At 25.1% G+C, this 24,211-nt stretch overlaps 1 protein-coding gene across 1 annotated transcript; it reads right to left on the reverse strand.

Annotated features, from left to right (window-relative positions):
• Positions 1-1,726: 1,726 nt before the first annotated feature.
• Positions 1,727-23,348, reverse strand: LOC136071828 (zinc carboxypeptidase-like). Its single transcript, XM_065797261.1, has 9 exons — positions 23,196-23,348; positions 22,380-22,461; positions 22,063-22,287; positions 18,187-18,294; positions 11,040-11,147; positions 6,858-7,050; positions 3,985-4,196; positions 3,642-3,726; positions 1,727-1,996 (listed from the first exon to the last, which is right to left on the reverse strand). The coding sequence occupies exons 1-9, from the start codon at positions 23,270-23,272 to the stop codon at positions 1,812-1,814; spliced, it is 1,275 nt and encodes a 424-aa protein (XP_065653333.1). The 5' UTR covers positions 23,273-23,348; the 3' UTR covers positions 1,727-1,811.
• Between the last annotated feature and the right edge of the window lie 863 nt (positions 23,349-24,211).

The raw sequence follows: 24,211 nt of genomic DNA on the forward strand, positions 1-24,211 counted from the left end.
TACAACTAAATTTTTAACGAAGTTCTCCTTAAATAGCTGATACCCAGAGATTTTATGCTTTGAAGCACCTCTAGCTCCGAAATCAGTCGAACTATCGTCTATAATTAAATATGTGTGTATTTTTGCTTGGCTTATATTAGGTAGTAAGGAAAGACATCTTGACCAAGAGCTTATTTGTTCTTGTACAACTTCTTCAGCATCTATTTGGTTAAACTGACTAGATATTTCTCGAAATACTGGTTGAGTAGCGATTGAAATGTTTTTAAAAAAACATGGATCAATATCAATAGTATTTGAATCATTTTCCAAACTAGTTTCATAGCTATCAACTTTTTTTATTGCTGACATGATAATATGTTTTGATAATTTGTTTATTTTCGGTGAATACAAAGACCAAAATGCACCGCGGTTTTTTTTTATAGAGGGAACGGTCCATTGCTTAAATATCTAACTAGTCTTTAATTAAGTTTTTTTTTCAAAACTTTTAATTAAAAAAAAAGTTTAATTGATATCAAATAAAATTTCATCACAATTGGTGTTTAATAGCACCAATTTAGGCAAATTTATTTTAAGGGGATCTGCTAACTTAAGGAATCAGACATTACTGGAAAAGGAAAAATGATTGCTGAGGTTAACATCATCATAGATCGACTTCTAGGTGAGCTTGAGAGGCACAAGGCAAGACAAGTTTATGCTCAAATTATCTCTAGTTTTGGATTTTTTGTCCATCTTCCAGTTATGAATTATGTTGCAATTATATTGCGCGCCCAAGAGCTTTTTAAAAATTTACCCAAACGATGCGGACAATTATTTTCTAAATGAATGTCTACATTTCAAGAGCTTTGTTCCCACTTAATTGAAATTGGTACCGGTGAAATTTGAAAACCAAATTATCTAGGTTCACTTTTGATTATTCGCAGCAATATTTATCATGTAAAGCATATTAAAAAAACCGCGTTTAAGTACAAATTTTTGTGTGTGAGGTGAGGGAAGACTGGAGAGGCAACAACCATTTTCGCTGATCTTAATACGGACCTGTCTATTTCTAATTTTTATTAATGATCTATTCAAAGCTTTTAATGTAGCGACATTTATATTTGCTAATGACTTTCATTACATTTTCTGACTAGGGCCGGTTTAAGTATTCTTGAACTCTTGTCTTTTTAGGAATTTTGGTTCCTGTTGGCCTTTCAGTACTAAAATTTAACACTGCAGTTTAGAATAATAAAAATTTTCTAATCGATTTGTTACTTATTAATTTGAAACACTTATTATTAATAATCATTATATAAACACACATTGCACGCTCTTTAATAGACAAAAATACGTTTTAAGAAAAATTTAGTAGCCTTTGTAATAAAGCAATTAGCTTGGGTTCTAAAAACGCTTATCGTCAGCTTTTTGCGAATGCATAGAAGATATCTTTCATGATATCTTCCATGTGGTTTGAGTTCTAGCTCAAAACCAAGAGGATCGTGGTTTGACGGCGGCTTTAGCCTAATAAGCGACATTAGTAAGGAAGGAGGTATGAACTTCCTGGTTAATTACTCCGTGATACTCTGTGATAAGACCAATAGGTCATCTTGAAATACCTTAATAACTTAGACTGATTCGCCGAACTTATTGTAACCACTCAGCAGATTTACCGAACTGTACCAGCGTATGTATTTTATGAATGTCCCCCTTTAGTATATAAACACAAAAATATTTATTAAATCACAAAAAATTGTATACTAAGTTTATTATTTAACAGTCGTAGTTACAATTGCACTATAAACAATAGCAACAAAATTGAAACAACTGCAAAAAGATTATTTCATTGCAAGTGCGGCGGCTAAGAAACCAGCTGTAAACTCCTCTCCTGATGGGCGAATTTCAGTTGGCGACACGATAAATCCATTTCCAGCATTTCTTGACGGGCGTAATTCAGGACCATAAGAATAAACCACTCCCAAGTTTTCATATGTCCAATCCATGCTACCACCTCCAACAGGATCTAAAAATATTTTGTACAAAATTTATAATAAATGTATTTGATCTTGCGTTAACGTAAATACATTTTTTCATATATTTTTTTATTTAAAATTTTTTTTATTAAAAAAAAATGTTAAATTATAAACTAAAATAAAGTATAAATTTTTATTTTGAACAAGATTACGATTATATTTAAGATATTTTATTATTATTACTTTTGAATATTTAAATATATAAATTTAACTAAAAAATAATTCTGGTTATTTTTAAAAACAAGGTTGTCAAGCACTTTTTACTTTTAGGGTAAAATAACCAACACTGAATTGATGGATTGAGCAAGAAGACAAAGCTAGTACATGTAAAAAAAAAAATTGAGCCAAAAAAGTAATATGCTTAAAAAATTTAAGACAAATAAAAATGTATTAGGTGAATTACTTTTAACTTAAAATAAGATAACTACTTATAGCTTTAAAAATTAAAATCAAAACTTGTGTAAATAAAAAAAAAATTAATTTTAATGAAAATCAGAACAACGAAAAAAAAACAACCCTAAAAGAAAAATATAAGACAAAAAAATTAAATTGTACATGTACTCAACTATATGTTATCATGATATCATAGGTTATCGTCAATAACTAGGGGTACACCGATGCATTATGAGTACAAGTTATTATATAGGCAAACCTGTAACTGGTAAACCTTTAAATATTTTATGAACAGTATTTATCAGGGAATCCCTGCATTTTTAGTGTGTTTTTATAATTTAGAAAAGCAATTATATGACTTATACAAAAACGAAAAACCGAACTATACAAGTCTAAAATTAAGAAATAGAACCGAACTATACAAGTCTAAAATTAAGAAATGTAAATGTAACTAAAAATGGAAAAAAAATTATTTTGCCAAATGTTTCTCCTCTTTAAATTTTAATTTTGAAAAATTTACAAACTGCTTTTGAACTTTTATTTTCATCTATATCAAAAGTCAATTCGACTTTTAGTTGCTTTGCTCATTGTTGATTTATTTCTTATTTTATTTTATTTTTAAGTTTAATTCCTAGAATATAGTTATAAATTTATATATATATATATATATATATATATATATATATATATATACATACATACATACATACATACATACATACATACATGCATGCATGCATGCATGCATGCATGCATGCATGCATGCATACATACATACATATACATACATATATATATATTTATATAAACAATATAATTGACTGTTACCATAATATTTAAATAAAATCCTAATTTACCTATTAGTAAAAAAGAAAAGAGTACAAATTAAAAATTAGGGTACCAATCAGCATCGGTAAAAATTAGGCAACCGTGCACACCTATCAATAACCCAATACATGTAGTAGAGTTTTGCAACAAACAAAAAAAATATCTCGGAACTAGTTATAATTTTAGTAATTATACAATTAAAACAATTAGTTATAATGTAAAATAATGCTCATAACAAAGAAGGAGCAGGGGCAGGGACAGGAAGCCTCTATGTAAAAAGAAACTCCCTATCAAAACACCTCAAAAAACGTATACAATGTTGGCAAAAATATTATAATTAAAATTATGAAGAAAACTAATTTAAATTAAAAGCAATCAAAAAAACAAAGAAAAAGAACATTAAATAAAGCTTACATAAAATTCGAGATGGAGGACCCACTTCAAACCTTCGACCATAAGTTTTCTGAACTGCTGCAGCAAATATATCACCGACTCTTTTCTATATTTACAAAAAATAAAAAATTCTTAAAATAAAAATTATGTGAAATTTCAATGGAGTCTTATGATAAAACTCAGTTCAATCACATCAAATTTCAGTTTTATGGAAATGAAGTAATGTTATGGAGATGACGAGTTGAATGGAGTATAAAAATAAAGTAGTATTAATCAAAAATAAAATAAAAAAATAAAAAATGAAAATGAGACATAAATTGAAGTAATATCTAAATTTCAGTAAAGGAGTAAAAATGCAACTTACAATTTCAGTGTAATCTCTAGGCAAGGTGGTAGAATATCCAATTGGAGTCAGTAAAAGTTCACTAAAAGCATGGACATTCCAATATGATTTGAGACCACCAGGTGAATTTTTTAGACTTCTTAAATTATCTGAAAGCGCTTTAACACATGGTTCACTAAACGGTTGTGTTCCTCTATAAATCTCGCTACATTGATCAGTACTAGTTCCAGGACCTAAATATGGAAATGTTATATTCAAACAAAAATATATATTTTCACATTTAAATACAATTTAATGTAAAATTTTATATTATTATAAACCTTATCTTGTTTTATTACATATAATATTGTAATTTAAAAAAATTTATTTAAATAATTATATTTAAGTAAAATAATTTTAATTATTTATATTTTAAATATTACAAAACTGTTTAATTTTAGATTATAAGAGCACTAAATTAAAAAACTTTTTGGCTCAATTAATCAATTGAAAAATTATTTTCAACTAATTAATTGAGCTCACTCAATCAATAAAATATTGATCATTAGAACATCAGATTTCTGAACGGTAATCTGAAATGAACTCTAATTCAGTCTGGAATCCATATTGCTAATCCAAACTCTATTTTTCCGCTATGTAAACTAATGACAGTTTTGAGACAAATGTATCGGCTAGGATTTTGTGAACTTAAAGATGTTATTATGCAAAAGCTTAACACAAATGGAAAAAAAAGCAAAAAAAAAAAGTCACTTTTAAATGTATTTTAAATACTGTAGAAAACAATAAAAGAAAAGTTGTTGAACAATAAAAATTGTTGCAGTTCAACAGCAACAACAATATTTTTATGTTAAAGGTTTGTGCCATTGGTATAAAATAAATTTAAATTACATAATGCAAAATAAGCAGATATTGTTCTGAGAAACATAATTCCAAAGGAGGAACGTCAAATTTAATTTATGCAATATATTGATGGAACTCAAATGAAAAAACAAAAATTTTCAAAAATATTTTTTGATTATATTCTTGAAGAAAAATATAAAGATGATCTTATTTCTTTTCTTAAACTTTATTTACCTTTCTTTATCACAGTTTACCTTTCTTGTATTACATACAATAGTTGTTTAATATAATAAAAAAATGTAACAATTAACACTAAGTATGTATGAAATAATTTAATACAAAATATGTATGAAAAATGAATAAATTTGATTTGATTAATGAGTGAAAAACAAATTTTAAATTTACTAAAGAAAAATAGTACTTTTTATGGTAACAAAATTCATAAAATTATGTGTAACACATAACATTATATGTAACACATATATCATTATGTGTAACACATAATACTATGTGTAACACAACATTATGTGTAACACAGCATTATGTGTAACAAATAACATTATGTGTAACAAATAACATTATGCGTAACACATAACATTATGTGTAACACATAAAATTATGTGTAACACATAACATTAGGTGTAACACATAACATTATGTGTAACAAATAACATTATGTGTAACAACTAACATTATGTGTAACAACTAACATTATATCTAACACATAACATTATGTGTAACACATAAGCAAAAGATCAAAAGATAAAAACTTTTATGAAACAGAATGTAAAATGTAGAATGGGAAAATATGTATATATCTAATTCATCTATGGAAATATGGTGCCAACAATGTGGTGGGAACAAGGTGAAACAATATGGTGAAGACAACGTGGAACAGTGTAGTGGAAACAATATGGAACAAAATAGTAATAAAAATTATTAAAAAACATAACAACTTTAAACCTTGTTTAGAAAAAGAAAACTAGCAGTCAAAAAAAACTTAGAGCAAAACATTCAGCACAGGAACAGATATCGTATAATTTTTAATGCACAAACATCAATTACGATTTAACAAAAAACATTTTATTTAAACTATTTAATTTCTAACCAGCCTTGGAGCTTAATAATATCTAAAAGATATAATAATAATATCAAAGTAAAAAAACCTAAAGCAAAAACCTAATAAAACCAAATTGCTCATGCTGATTGTGAGTAAAAATACCATTTATAAAATTTTGTTTTCTGATACAAAACTTTGTGTTTTATCTGAGATAAATGTACTGATCAAATAGAATGAATGGTAATCAAAAGCATAAATTCTATGGGCCAATATGAGAGCAATAATCACAGAGAAACATAGTTAGTCTATTTAATAGATTAAAAAATAAACTTCTCATGAATAGACTATTTTCTTTCTCTTTCTTAACCATATAAAATGAATTATGAATCATAAATCATTACAAAAAGATATAGTGACGTATATTACTATTAAAAATATAATAGTTAGATTTTAGACCTCTTGCATGATAAATGCAGAAGAACATTAGATTTTAGACCTCTTGCACAGATGATACAGAAGAACATTAGCAAACTAGAAATCATAACTATTACAAACAAATAAAAAAAATATATACTAAAAAGTTACCTTTAAAAGAACAGATTTGATCAAAATTATAGTACTTAAAAAAACAATGCAATACCGCAAAAAAAACTTTTTATATGAAACTTTACATACTCAACCCTCTGAATTAGGAAAAATGAGGTCGGCAATAATTTTCCGACCTCAATCTTTTAGAGGTCGGGATCAGGTCGGCAAAAATTATTTGATACAAAGGTCTTACCATAAAACATTGAAAAAGAGGTTGGCAATTTTTTGCTGACCTCAAACACTTTCAGGTCAGCAGTTAGGTCGGCATTGCCGAATGCCGACCCTAATTCTGAAGGTTGCATACTCAAAAGATTTAAATAGATATTTAAAATATAAATATAATAGAATAATAATTGTTAAAATAGAGATCAATATTCTTCAATAACATCAATAATTTACTAATTACCTCCAAAATTGTTTGCCCAGTTTCTATTAGGATCCACTCCACAACATCTACTTACTCTACAATTGCTTCGAGTTTTTCGCCACATTCTATCTCCAGTATGAGTATATTCATATCCATCTACATTTACTACAGGAACAATATAAATATCGTACTTGGCTAAAACCTTGTCAACATTTTGTATTGGTTGAAGAAGCTTAAAAAAAATTATACATGTGAGTATAATTATATATATATATATAAATATATATATATATATATATATATATATATATATATATATATATATATATATATATATATATATATATATATATATATATATATATACATATATTTTCTTATTCACTCCCAACAAGGCTGCAAGCAACCACTATTAAGTTAGGAGTTACTAAAAAAAAAGAATAGAGTTATAGAGTAAGGAAACGGTTGACAGAAGACTTAAAAAGTTGAAGGTTGTATGAGTCAGGAAAACATAAACATGGAAGAGAGCTCTAAAGGGTTGAAGTGTGGAGAAAAAAACTAGAGGAATAAAAGTTTTTAGTGCATGCAGGGACAGATACAGTAAAAACTTTCCTAAATACACAATATGAAACAAGCTTATGAAAAAAAACCAGCATGCCAAACATTGTTGAAAGCTTTAGATATGCCAAGAACAATAGCCCTAGCCTCTCCACCTACATCCAATGCACAATAAAATCTTTCAGTCACACCAGTTAGCAAGTCAGCCGTAGAATAAGAGGATGGAAAACTGTATTGATTGTCTGACAGTAAGCTATTTATCTCAAGATGGGATAAGAGAAATTTGTTTATTAAAGACTCAAAGAACGGAAAGAAGACTGATCGGACTATAATTGGAGGGGTCAGAATGTTCACAGGAGTTTTTAAAAATTAGAAATACACATACCATTTTCCAGCAGGCAGGAAAACAAATCTCCATCAAGCACTTATTAAATAGTTTAGATAGAATTGAAGAGAGTTTTGGAGAACAACTTTGTAAGGGAACAACAGGAATGTTGTCTGGACCACAAGCCATAAAAGACTTTAATCCAGATATGACTTTAGCAATGGAAGCTGGAGTGATTTGAATGTTTAACAATGGGTTACCTGTTTACTTGGAATGGAAGGAAGAGAATAGCCATAGGATTTAAGAGTCACAGAAGAAAAGTTCTTTGCAAATAGTTCTGCCTTATCCTTGGGAGAGGTAATAAGATCAGTCTCATGGATGAGAAATGGAATGTTAGACCTACATTTGTTAATAACTCTGTTAAAGATTTTCCAAAAGTCTCTAGAGACTAACTACTGAGATAAGACATGAGATTTAGTGAACTGAGAATAATGGAGCTTAACATATGACCTTTTTAAATTGCAAATAATAAATAGCCATTTGTTGTCAAGAGTTGTTCTTTTGAAAAATATTAAAAAAATGATTACAATTTGATATAGCAAAAAGGGAAAACCCATATATGACATAACTCATTTATATGTTTTATAAAAAGTTAAATACGAAGACGTTATTCTACATAAAAATTAATTGCAAAAACATAACATAGCGTTTATAACTTGATTTTAAGTTATTTGAAAGAACTTTTATTTGAAAATAGCACATCAATCAGATCAGTATTTAACAAAAAAACATCAAAGAACTTGGTGTTATGTTAGTAAAGTTTTTTGCTAATATTTCGATAAATAGTTTGTTTTAGAAAGTTTATTAAATATAAAACTTATTAATTACACCTGCCACTATTGCTTTAAGCATTAACACATGGAATTCAAAATTTGTAAATGTCTGTACTCGAATACCATATATGCTTACAAAAAAGTCTTTTTAAATGTTTCTATTGATTTTCTGTGAGAGTGGTTCAAACTCAAGTGGGTGCTTCATTTCAAACTTTTTCTTGCGTCAAGTTTATGTTTCATTTTGTTTTGGAAGTAAAATCTCTTAAAACAAATTCATTTTCAATTGAATTTGTTTTGGAAGTTATATCTTTTCGTGTTAAAGGAAACACTTTTGAAAAATTTTGAACTGCAAAAATAAGATGCATCAATTCATTAAGAAAAGAAAATACTCACATATCATATAACATAGCCAATCATTTTATCTTCACTTATCTGCTTCTCTCACTTATCTTATGATTCTCTCTCTTACTTTGTGAAGCATTAATAATTTACAGAATCTTCACGTTGCTCATCAAATAAGTTAATTTTGACCAAGGAAACTTTGTAAGCCTAAGTGGCCTGAAATGTTTTTACTTATTTATTTTTGTCGTAGTTGGTATCTGCTTTCTATTTTTTCTTTATTTAATGATTCATGTGATTCAAAAAGCTTCTATAACATTTAAAAATTCTTTAAAAAATAAAAATTTTAATTTGCATTCTAAATTGAAAGAAATTGTGATTTTTAAATTAAAATAAAACGTGTTTTAAAGAACATTATAGTGGTGCTTTTAATGGTTTGGAATCATGTACATGTCTAATTTAATTAAAGTGATTTAATTTATTACACACAGTAAAATTATATACTGCAACACAGTATATAACTAATTTTAATACTTTTTAAGGTTTCTAGAATAAAATCACAAGGAATAATATCTTAATAGTTCAAAACATGATTTAATTATCAACCAACACATTTAAACATATTTGCAATTAAAATAAATATTCATTATAGAAATTTTTTTTTCTCCTGCAGAAATATAAAAAACCTCAGGGTTCTGAAAATTTCAAAGGTAAAAAGGTAAAAACAGATACAGTGCAACTTCAGTTTCCAAGTCTAAAGAGCTCAAATATATTTAACTTATCAGAACTGATCTTTATTAGATAATTATTATTTTAAAAGTATAATGCAGTAGTGATGTAGTGGTAGAGCGCTCGCCTCATAAGCAAGAAGTTCTGAGTTTGATCCCCACCATGCCCCTAGTAGTACTGCACTCAACTTGTATCTCCGCGCAGTGGCCTTGTTTGTCCAGGTTCGTGTTTTGAAGTAATAGAGTTAAGAGAGGGTTGTAACCCAGGCTTGGTCAGGAAGGCGTGCAATTTCATGTCATAACATGACCACACAAATACTATTTGATTTTAAAAACTTGACCACTGCTATCAATGTTTTGAAAATTTGTGTGCATTTTAAAATCCCGCTGAAAAAATTATTTTAACTTTGAAGAAACTTTAAAAAAAACTTATTGTTAATAAAGTAAATAAATCTTTGTTAAAAAAATAACGAAAAATGAAATAACTTAACTAAAACTTAAATAAAAAAATTAAAACTCAACTAAAATAAATAATAAACTATAATGCTAAGATTAACTAAATTATGTTAGGAATAAATAACTTTGAATCGTTATTCTTTATTAATGTTTTTATAATATTATGCGAAACCCTTTTTAAATAAGGTAACAACTTACATCTAACGATTGTTTAATAAATGCGCTTAAAATTGTTTAATAAATGCATTTAAAAGTTAAAAAAAAGATTCTTAACAATTCTTCGCAGTAAATTTTGCAGTAAACAAAAGAAAAAATAATTAAATCGTTTATTTGAAAACTTGATATAATTTTTATTTTATTTAAAGACATTTAAAATAAAAAATACATGCTGATATAAATATAAATAATATATATATATATATATATCATATTATTCATTAATACTTTTATAAAAAATCATAAGCAGTGATTTGTTACTTTATTTAAATCCTTTTTAATAATATAAAAAACATAAGTAAAAATCAAAGTTATTTAATTCAAACAGCTTTCAAAAAAGTTAGTCTTTTTTTTCTTCTCAAAAAAATTTTTTTTTATTACTTTTTTTTTAGTTTACTTGCAAAAAAATCTTATATAATTAATATTAAAATAAAATGAATTAAAATTTATACAACTTTCAATGATACTTTTAATTAAAATCATTAGCTACTTCTTTTGTTTTGCTAATATAAAAACGTATTGAAGTTATTTATTTTTGACGTAATTAAAAACCAATTTTTTAGCATAATTTTAATTTTTGTTAAAAACCGTGGTTAAATTGTCAAAACAAAATATTATTTGCGTGGTCATATAAAGACTTGAAATTGCACGCCTTCCTGGCCAAGCCTGTTTGTAACCACAACTAAAGCAGCCTCCTCAACTGTAGTGGCATTCGTGGCCTTGAGGATGTGAATTGAAATATAAGAAAAATAAGAAAAAAACTTACAAGTTTTGCTAGATACATAACTGTTGCTGGGGATATCCATTCTCTGGGATGGATGCCACCATCAACCCAAATTGCTGGCTTTGTGCTAGGTCCAGATTTTGCAGTTATCTGAAAGTATTGTTTAAGTAATTAAAAAAATGTAAATTAAACTTCATAAAAAGCAATAAAAATAACAATAAAACAAGAACAACTTTAATAATAAAAACAACATTTTTAAAAAAACATCTTTGCAAAAACATTTGGAGAAGTTTTCATTAGAGGAATTTTTATTTAGCATTTATAAATTTAAACTTTGTTTTAGAACTTGGGATAGATGGTTCCAGTTAATATTAAAATATAGCACAGGTCAACAAAAAAATTTTTTTTTTTCTGGTGCCGAGCAAACAATTTATTTTTTGTATAGCATTTCTCATTTTGATTTCAAATATGCAACTCTTTTTTTACCATCAGGTCAAGTTGTAAAGATATTTAGGTTCAAATCTTAAGTATTTAGGGTAAAGTCCCTAATATTGTCGAAAAAAAAGTTATTCAAAAGTATGTCAACCTGGGTCTCAAAAGAAGCGTATTTTCATAGAGATTTTAAAAATGTTTTTCATTTGTAATAAAAATAAGTATTTTGTGTCTTTTGGTGAATAACATTCTGTTGACTTTTTTTTAAGAGTCTTAAGCATTTTTTCACATAATTTTTTTGTCAATAAATTTTAAGGAAAAATATTTATGTTTTCTAAAATCTCTATGAAAATACGCTTCTTTTGAGACCCAGGTTGACATACTTTTGAATAACTTTTTTTTCAACAATATTAGGGACTTTCCCCTAAATACTTAAGATTTGAACCTAAATATCTTAACAACTTGACCTGATGGTAAAAAAAGAGTTAAATATTTGAAATCAAAATGAGAAATGCTATACAAAAAACAAATTGTTTGCTCGGCACCAGAAAAATTTTTTTTTTGTTATTGACCTGTGTAATAGTTCATTGTTTGGTTTTTTGAAAGGCTTACATGAAATTAAAAAAAAGTTATGTGTGACAACAAGAAAGTTCAAAATTTTAAAATTAAAGCAAATTTATAATTTGAAAGCCAATATTTTAAAAAGTTGTCATAATATTTTTTCTAATTTTAAGCTTTTATCATTTTTATTTTACTTAACAAACAATATTTCCCAAAAAAGTGTGCTCCCCCACCCCAAATGTGACAGTAATGAGTTAATATAATATATAATTTTTATTTATTAGACTAAATTCAAATTCATTGACACTTTATATATATATATATATATATATATATATATATATATATATATATATATATATATATATATATATACTAGGGTAGTACGGAATTCCGGCAGGAATTTGTAATTTTTAGAACAATCTGGTTCCGGTGGGAATTGCAATATTTCATGCCAAAATTTATATTTTACTTTTTTTTTTAAGATTTGTGACTGTAAATTAAATCAAAAAATCAACACTTTGAGCAAGTCTATAAAAGAAGGCGCAACTAACAAAAAAAAAAAAATATTTTAGACTGCTTAACTGTAGCTTTGTCTAATATTATTTGGAGTAACCACTTATGTAAGGATATCTAAAGGTTAAGGAATATTGTGGTGCAATAAGAGTTGCTATCCAGTTTTTTAGCAACAAATGAGCTCTTTTTTCATCAAAAATGTTACCTGCCTCTGAGAATAGTCTCATTTTTAATGCTTCTTATTTTTTAAATAGATAAAAAGTATAGGATGCCTAATACAGTAAATATTTCAATTTTAACCTAAATGTAAAAATATAAATCAAAGACATAATTTTTAAATATAAATATTATGCAGGTTAAAACTGTCGATAAATAAAATTATAAGACATAAATAAAAACAGCATATTAGATTTAAATGAAACAAGAATCAAATTAATGAAATAAGTTTTCCTAACTGGTTTTTCCTCCTAACTGGTTGTCAGAAGGTTTTGTTGACAAAAAGTAAAAATTAAAATGCAAGACAGGAATTTTTTTTTATTACTTGATAGACTGCCTGCCCCAACCAAACCCTCAGTCGATGTAGCAGCACTCCCTTGCGAGTCAGGCTAAAAGATAGTAGATGTAGCAGCACTCTGTTGCGAGTCAGGCTATTTGTCAGTTGATATAGCAGCACTCCGTTGCGAGTCAGCCTTTTTGTCAGTTGATGTAGCAGCACTTTATAGTATGTGCATGATTTACAGTAAAAAAAATAAAAATAAAAACATTTTATTAAAAAAAATAAAAATATTGTTTATATTGTTAAGAACATTCAGAATGTTTTTAAAAACATTCTGTTCAATTAATTTGCGTTTTTGTGGTTTTTTTAAAAAACTATTAATTTGTAATTAAATTAATGGTTTTAACTTTCTGACAACACGCAAATGTTGGACGAAATTCAAAAGTAACTAAAAGCGACATATTTGTTGGCATAAGAATCATTTTTTACCTTCCATACTCCCAAATGCAACAATCTATAGAACTATATATATATATATATATATATATATATATATATATATATATATATATATATATATATATATATATATATATATATATATATATATATATATATAGATTTGAGGTCAGCAAAAAATTACCAACCTCGTTTCTATGTTTTATGGTAAGACCTTTGTATCAAACTTCTTTTGCTGACCTTTAAAAGATTGAGGTTGGCAAATTATTGCCAACCTCATTTTTCCTAACTCCGAGGGTTGTATATATATATATATTAGACCTTGTTTTAAAGTGTTATACATAGAGCGATTTACATACCTCTTAAGCGTAAACACTTAAGGCGTATGTAAATAAATTTACATAAATTTTTTTACATACGCCTGTATGTAAATAAATTTATGTTATGTGATTTAATATGTAAATAAATTTACATATTAAATCACAGCGATTATTTTTTAATAAACAATATATACAGCTATATAATTTTAATAATAAAATAAACTAATAAACTTTTAATAAATAAAAAATTTTTTAAAATAAAAAATCATTTGTAGTTACAAAGCCGCAATTAGAAATTTAAGAAACAATCATTTTAAAAACTCAAAAATTTAACATACTTTAATTCATTTATGCAAATGTCAAGAAAGGAAAGAAATTTGTTAATATCAAACATTTAAAAAAATGTAATATTAAATTAAATTATTTAATATTAAAAAAAAATAATAAAAGTAAATAAACATTCCCTTACAGTAATAATAAAAAAGCCATTAAATAACATTTAACTCATTTTGCGGTAATTAATATTATTGCAGTAATTTAAAAATGTCTTGAAAAAATAAAAAAATAAAGAGAACTTTATGACGCCAAAGCTTTACGCTAATACTATATACTGTAATACTATATCAAATATTGCTTTAAGCTAATACTATATACTGTAATACTATATCAAATATTGCTTTAAGCTAATACTATATACTGTAATACTATATCAAATATTGCTTTAAGCTAATACTATATACTGTAATACTATATCAAATATTGCTTTAAGCTAATACTATATACTGTAATACTATATCAAATATTGCTTTAAGCTAATACTATATACTGTAATACTATATCAAATATTGCTTTAAGCTAATACTATATACTGTAATACTATATCAAATATTGCTTTAAGCTAATACTATATACTGTAATACTATATCAAATATTGCTTTAAGCTAATACTATATACTGTAATACTATATCAAATATTGCTTTAAGCTAATACTATATACTGTAATACTATATCAAATATTGCTTTAAGCTAATGCTATATACTGTAATACTATATCAAATATTGCTTTAAGCTAATGCTATATACTGTAATACTATATCAAATATTGCTTTAAGCTAATACTATATACTGTAATACTATATCAAATATTGCTTTAAGCTAATACTATATACTGTAATACTATATCAAATATTGCTTTAAGCTAATGCTATATACTGTAATACTATATCAAATATTGCTTTAAGCTAATGCTATATACTGTAATACTATATCAAATATTGCTTTAAGCTAATACTATACAATACTAAATACTGTTATTAATTTACAGTTTAAATTATAATTTAAAGTTTAAGTTGCAGTTAATGTAATGAGCAAGTAACATATTTAATACTATTATGATATTACTTTTAGTAGTTGTTTTTACATGATACTTAAAAAAGTAAAAGTTAAAAAAGTAGGAGCAAAAACAAAAATACTACAATATTTAAACCACTTTAATTAGTCAGAAAACCTTTTATTTAAACCACTTTAATTAGTCAGAAAACCTTTTATTTAAACCACTTTAATTAGTCAGAAAACCTTTTATTTAAACCACTTTAATTAGTCAGAAAACCTTTTATTTAAACCACTTTAATTAGTCAGAAAACCTTTTAATATGTTCATGCTGACAATAAAACATGTGTTGTTTTTAATGAGTATTTAATTGTTATTATAAAAAGCTATAAAACATCAATAAAACAAAATGCAAAGTTGTTTTAACAATATAAAGAGCTTGTGTTAATATAAAACAACTTCATGATGATGTTTTTTTGCTGTTTTATACAGTTTTTATACAACCTTAATAACACAAAACGCTTTTAAATTAAAATGAAGTAAATAAATGGAATTGTTCCAATAAATTAAAACATCAATATAAAACTTTAAAAATTAAAAATTAAATTAAAACAGCAATATAAAACTTTAAAAATTAAAAATTAAATTAAAACATCAATATAAAACTTTAAAAATTAAAAATTAAATTAAAATATCAATATAAAACTTTAAACTTCATATTTGTGCAAAATATTTGGTAGGGTGTAATGGCAGTCTATGTTTTCTAATAAAAATCTCTAATAAAGATGAAAATATAAAAGGAAAACCAAAAAATTGTTAAAAGATAATTATAATTTCGTTTTCAAATTTCATTAAGAATATTCAATAACAAGCAGAACCATAACAAGCAATTCAATAACAAGCAGAACCATAACAATGTATACATCTATATATTTAGCTGCTATGAACTGAAACTGAGTAACATAAAAGGTTCTGCATAAAGGGCCAGTGGCACCTTGAAAAAATAAAAAGCAAAATATTGGACATTGGACAAGAGTATCAGAAGGAATTTTAAGTCTGCCTTTGTTTACGCTATTCAGATAACTTCCATATTAATAAAAAAAATTGGTAGTATCATCGCAAATTTTTATTTCACTATTTTGCACATAGTCAGCTATATAAACTATAGCCACTAATGTAGATTTATTAACTGAGCTTTCAGGATCATGTATATTATCCAGCAGTTCTTTTTCATCATTAGAAATATATCTACAACATATGTCACAAGTATGAACATTGATACCATCTATAGGAATGTTAAAGTTGTAATATCAATTTAGTATAATGAATATGAATTTTTTCAATTACAGATTTAGCATTTATAAATTAAGTACCTCCAGATCCCTGTTGAAGCTTAGAAAAAGCTTTTTTAAGTGGATCTGTTGAAAACCAACTTAAAAAACATACTTTGCTCCATTACTCAACAAAGTTTCTACAAGATCAATTGAGCCATAACATGTATGCACTATTGAATTGCTGGTATCTAGCATAAGCTACAATATTATTACCTTACAATGTAAACTTTTACGTCTTGAAGTTGTGCTATCTAATTTATAAAGTTAATTTGAAAACATAAACACAGTATTATAAATCAGCCTTTAGTTAAACAACTTAATTGTGCGATGTCAAGGCTTGTTATTATAGAAAGCTGCGCAATAGGCTATACAAGTCTATAATCTATAGACCAAAATGAGTACAATCAAAGCAAAAAAACATTAGGTACCACATTTTTTATATTAATTTATATTTTTTATTAGTATTTTATATTATAGTTTTAATAGTACGCTAATTTATGTTTTACATAATTAAATCTAATTTAGATTTAATTACGTAAAACATGGCGTAAATAAAAATACCAAGACGCTTTTAATGCTACTTTATTAATGGATCAATAGTTTTCTTACAATAAATGTAATGTATCATAACCGCTGAAGTTTAAAAAATAATCGTTAATAAAAATAATCTTTTTTATAATTTTATATTCATCAAATATGAAAATATAATTTAATTCCAAGTGAAAACACACACTTTCAAAAATGCGTTTAAGACATAAATAAAACTTTATTTTTTTAATGATAATGGACAACTCAAAATATTGGTGGGCGACCAAGATTAGCTAAATTATTACACTCAGTCACCCACCTAAAATAGAGGAAAATCACTTACCAAATTATTTCATTTTACACTGTGCTTTATCTATAAAGAATTATCAAATCTAATAAGTCTTTGATGAAACACAGTGTAAAATTTAAAAAAATTGATACGTTTTTTTCTACTAAATTATTTTTATTCTGAACTTTTACAAATATTAAGCACTTTACTTTACTCAATGTTTTTAAATAAGCTTTTTAAAATTTTTTTTTTTTTTTAATTTAAATTATGTTTTTAATTATCATAAAAATCCTACATCTATGAATAACATACTTAGTAAGTTGTCTGCCTTTCATTACAATATTGCTTTATCTCTTTTGCACTAACCATTATTGGTGATTATATATTGTGACTGTTATTACATTTCAAATTCATTTTTCTTATAACTCATAACATAAATGAAGAACAAATAAATGCTTAAAACTTTAACTGGAAAAATATTAAAACCTTTTTAATAGATTTTCATTATATGTAGACACTACCTGTTCAAACCCTAAATAGCCACCTGATCAATGTACTCTGCCAATATTCCCACTGATCCCCAATTTATCTTATAAATATTACAAGATGCATATGATATATATATATTTAAAGATATTATGTCATATCCTACAAGTATTATTTAAATATATAGTTATACTACAAGTATGTTTATTATAATAAACGTACAGTAAGTATATCTTACCATATAAAACATTATAAAACTATATATTTTATAAGATTAATAAGATATGACTATAACAAATAATCTTTTCTATAATCTAGTTAAGTATATGCATGTTTTTGTTTGTTTATGTGTTTAGTGTCAAATGTTTTTCTTAATAAATTGTTTATACTATAAAAATACTATATTTATAAAACTATAAAAAAAACCCTCATAACTACCTTAATTCCATTGATTTGTCTTCTTTCAAAAGTTGTTCCCATAACAAATTTGGTGACTTTAGCATGATTGTAGTTTGTGTTTGCAAACTGTGTTAGTTGTGCATCAATCTAAATTTTTTAAGAAATATTCAATACTATATTTAATACTAAAAAAATGACTTTCACTAAACTTTGAACTTTTTTTTATGATCATCAGTTATTGACGAAATATCATTTTATAGTCAATAATTTAAAGCCTTTAAACTATTGACTATAAAATGGCATTTTGTCAATAACTGATGATCATAAAAAAAGTTAAAAGTTTATTGAAAGCTACCCTTTAATAAAGGGTACTTATATTGTGCAGAAGATTTAAAAGAAAATGTGCAAGGAAATAAACAAGACGAATAAACATTTTTAGAGCATGAAGTTATTGATAAAGTAAAAAGATGCAACTTTGCTGAATGAAGATTCAAGAAAGTTTCAGCAGTTTGAACAGTAATCTAGGTTAGTTGAAACTCTCTACAGAGAATGTAAACGTTTAATTATATATATACATATATATATATATATATATATATATATATATATATATATATATATATATACACATACATATATATATATATATATATATATATATAAATATATATATATATATATATATATATATATATATATATATATATATATATATATATTAGGGTGGTGGTAAAAACAACTTATTTTAAAAATGTCAGCTGACAACCCCTAAATGTGTTTTATATAATAAAATAATACTGGATTTAAAAAATTTTTGAATAAAAAATATTTTTACGGGTGCCACAAGGCCATTATACATCAAACAGGTTCCTAATATTATAAAAAAAAAAGTTTTTCAAAAGTATATCATGTTGGGGCTCAAATGAAGCAAAATTATGTAAAAATTTCAAAAATAATCATTGTTTTATAAAAAGCGGAGATAAAAAAATTATAATTAAAAAAATCTTGTTAAATTCCCCTTTTTTGGTTTTAAATTAAAAAATGTCATTTTCTATTTACTAAAATCTAAAATAATAATATATTTATAAAATGATTCATATTTTTGAAATTTTTATATATTTTTGCATCATTTGAGACCCAACATGATATACTTTTGAAAAACTTTTTTTTTTATAATATTAGGAACCTGTTTGATGTATAAGGGCCTTGTGGCACCCGTAAAAATATTTTTTATTCGAAAATTTTTTAAATCCAGTATTATTTTATTATATAAAACACATTTAGGGGTTGTCAGCTGACATTTTTAAAATAAGTTGTTTTTAGCACCACCCTAATATATATATACATATTGATATATTTTAATTAAAACTTTGATATATTACCTACTGCAAAATTTAAATGGATTTATGAATTTTTAAATGCTTTTTATTTTTATTTTCATCAAGTAATTATTATGACGCTTTAAAATCATATATTATATCATTGTTGCATCCTGCAAAATACTTCATGCCGGTTTCCAAAGTTGTCGTCTTAAAAGTATACGAACCATGACGTTCTTTAAGTTACTTGTAGAGCGCCTTGGTACGAACTTTTCCGAGTTTACCGTACGCCGCACTGTACGGTCAGAATGAGTATTTGACTAAACTGACTAAAATTAAATAAAGACTGCGAATGAGTATTTGACTAAATTCAAAAATATGGATATAAGCAGCGTTCAATGTCAACCATATTGAATTATTACCAGATCTTGTTTATATTGTTACTGTCTTTAAAAATGCAACGAAAGATCTTTAATGAAAGCAGTAAATAATCAGTTGCATTAAATTTGGTCAGTTTAACTTGATAGTTTTATATATATATATATATATATATATATATATATATATATATAATATATATATATATATATATATGTATATATATATATATATATATATATATATATATACATATATATATATATATATATTTATATATATATATATATATACATACATACATATATATATATATATATATATATATATATATATATATATATATATATATATATATATATATATATATATATATATATATATATACATACATACATATATATATATATATATATATATATATATATATATATATATATATTTTATATATACATACATAAATACACATATACATATATAAATATATATATATATATACATATTTATATACAGATAGATAGATTGATATATATGTTGATATATGTATATATATATAGAACCCTTAGATGTTGTCCGAAAGTTTTTTCGATATTTTGTTGACAAAAAGTAAAAATTAAAATGCAAGACCGGAATTTTTTTTTTTTAATAATGATAGACTGCCTGCCCCAACCAAACCCTCAGTCGATGTAGCAGCACTCCCTTGCGGGTCAGGCTATTTGTCAGTCGATGTAGCAGCACTCCCTTGCGAGTCAGGCTATTTGTCAGTCGATGTAGCAGCACTCCCTTGCGAGTCAGGCTATTTGTCAGCCGATGTAGCAGCACTCCCTTGCGAGTCAGGCTATAAGATAGTCGATGTAGCAACACTCCGCGCTTGATTTAAAGTAAAAAAAAATAAAAATAAAAACATTTTATTAAAAAAAATAAAAATAAAAACATTTTATTAAAAAAAATAAAAATAAAAACATTGTTTATATTGTTAAAAACATTCAAAATGTTATAAAAACATTCAGAATGTTTTTAAAAACATTCTGGTCAATTAAATTTGCGTTTTTGTGGTTTTTTTAAAAAACGATTAATTTGTAATTAAATTAATGGTTTTTACTTTCGTCCAACACGGAAATGTTGGACGAAAGTCAAAAGTAATTAAAAGTGACGTATGTGTTGGCGTAAGAATCACTTTTTTCCTTCCGCTCTTCCTAAAGCCAACAAACTATAGAACTATATATATATATATAGATATATATATATATATATATATATATATATATATATATATAATATATATTATATATATATATATATATATATATATATATATATATACATATATATATATATATATATATATATATATATATATATATATATATATATATATATGTATGTATACATATTAGGGCCCTGTGAATCGATTCGCGAATCATTTGTCGCTTCGATTCAAAATACGATTCGAAAAAATGATTTCAGTTTTCCGAATCACTATTTATTTTGTGAGCGTTGTTGTTTTTTCAGATATCCAACGCTAAGATGCTAAGATAGGATGTTTTCATGACACCTCTCCCATTCGCCATATTGTCTTTGCAACAAAGTTCTCAATAGTGATAATAATGAAATGCTGTTCAAACGATGTTATATAAATGAAGCTGATATTGATGTATTTTTGATGTTGTTGCAAAGTAAAAAAAGCGTTTTTTAACAAATTTCAACTATCAATAATTGAACATGTCATTTCGAAAAGGACATAAGTCCAAAACTTTTAACAGTTAGTTTATAAGTTTAAATTAAAAATTTCCGCATGATTTATGTTTTTTTTATAAAAAATAAAAAATACATAATTTATATACATTCTTTATTTATCTACTTCTATGTTTAATTTCTTTAGCAACCTAGACATTATTTTAATAAAAATCATATTTTGGTTGATTTTGAAAAGTTTTAGTCAATGGACTTGTGCCCTTTTCGAAATGACAGGTTCAATTAGTTAATTTAATTAAAGATAAACAATCGAGACAATCTTTTTATTGTTCTAAGTTTAGTGGATATGAAAGGCCTTTTAGAAGGTTCTATAAAACTAAATAATTCAAAAAACCCCCGTATTTATACATATGCCAAGATTATTTATATTCATATCTAAATTTCAGTATTTAGATGAACAGGATTTAAAAAAAAAAATTAATTATTGTTAATTAAATCAATTTACACACAAAGAAGAAATTACCTCAGAATATCTATTAAATCTGTCAAAAGAATATACGCCAGTATTATATGAGAAAAGTTGGTTATGAAAATGTTCTCGGTTAATCACTTTTTCTAAATCGTCAATGGTTATTGTGAAATTTATAGCTTTTTGCTTTAAGACTTCAGTCACACTTTCCACATCTACTGCTTTTACATGAATATGTGTTGCGCGACCGGCTCCTTTTGGATTGCGCCAAACATCAAGCTATATACAATATTGCATTTTTATTTACAAGAATAAAAAGTAACACAAATAAAACGTATAATATTAAATAACAAGATAAAATCAATACGTACTTTAATTGTAGTAGATTCTATCCATGAATGCAACCAATCGGATTCTTCTTCAGTTTTTGGAGTAATTTGAAAAACTTTATCACTAATGGTGAATATTATAAGTTAAAATTTTAAATTAATTTCTTAAAATTTATGTTCTAGAAAATAAAATATTCTGGATAAAATAGTAAAAATATAATAGATAAATATATAAATTTATTACTTCAATATATAAATATATGTATATATATATATATATATATATATATATATATATATATATATATATATTTATATATATATATATATATATATATATATATACATATATATATATATATATATATATATATATATATATATATATATATATATATATATATATATATATATATATATATATATATATATATATATATATATATAAATTAGTAAAAAACACTTATCTAACTTTTATCTTCGACTTGAAGTTTCACCATTGCTGGATCATCAGGAACATCAGGAAGAACTCTTCCTGATGATCCACCAATGGTGAAACTTCAAGTCGAAGATAAAAGTTAGATAAGTGTTTTTTACTAATTTATTATTGCTCTGTTCTTTAAGAACATTGAGCACTCTATTTGTAAAATACACTAACATAATTTACATATATATATATATATATATACATATATATATATATATATATATATATATATATATATATATATATATATATACACATATATATATATATATATATATATATATATATATATATATATATATATATATATATATATATATATATATATATATATATATATATATATATAATTTGATAAAAATAAAAATTACCCAACGTAATGAACTCGTTCAGCGCAAACTACACCCAAAAGCAAAAGACAAGCGGTCGCTATCTTCATTTTGATCATGCTTTCAATGAAAGTTATCTCAAGATCTTCAGCTATTTAAACGTTTAAGCGAGTTTCTGAGCTTTTACAAACACAGCCTGGAAAGGTGTGTTTACTAATATAATAATGTTCAATTAAAACATACGTTATTAAAAGTTTATTGTTTTTTCTTTGTTGAAAAGTTGTTTTAAACTTGTCATCACTTTTTTAAAATATGTAAAAATGCACGTTTAATTTAAAAAAAAAATGCTTTGAAGAAATCTAATTTCATTTTAAAAATAATTACTATTTACAGACGTCCATTTTGTTCGTTTGGTAAACAAACATTTTTCTGCATTTATTTAACTCTAACTTAAAAAAAAAAACTAATCTTTTTTTTTTTTCTGGTAATAATTTGTTTTGTTTTTAAACATTTTTTTTATTTTAATAGAAAGTTTAAAAAAATATAATTTCGAAAATTAGTAAAAAGCAGAATCTAAACAATATTAATTGTCGTTATAGTGCAGTCAATTGGTGACAAACTATGTGGGCTATTTGGGGTAAAAGCATGAAGCTTGGCCTACTTGTTGATTTTATTGAAATAATCATTTTAAGACTCAGACCCACTTCTAAATTAGCTTCACCTGTCTCCATGGTAACCGGATTAAATCCGTAGCGAAAAAAAAACCGTTATCTATGCATCAATCGAAAGCTCATTAAAAACGTAAAAAAAAAAAAAATGCTTTTACGCATTTACAATGACCTCTACAACCTTTCTCTATTTTGCAGCCACATCGTTTAAGTTTAATGCACATTTTGGAAGCTTCCGGAATTGTCGTTTAAACAATTTCGTAAATATTGTCTTCCATAATCCAACTCCACCCACATAGAATAGGCATATGGAATCTTACACAATGATTGTGCCCAGCGATACAGAGCCTGGTAAACAGCTCTAGAGATATTCAGTTGCAAAGCGTCTTG

Source organism: Hydra vulgaris, chromosome 05 (assembly GCF_038396675.1).
Source record: "Hydra vulgaris chromosome 05, alternate assembly HydraT2T_AEP".
NCBI classification, from domain to species: Eukaryota; Metazoa; Cnidaria; class Hydrozoa; order Anthoathecata; family Hydridae; genus Hydra; species Hydra vulgaris.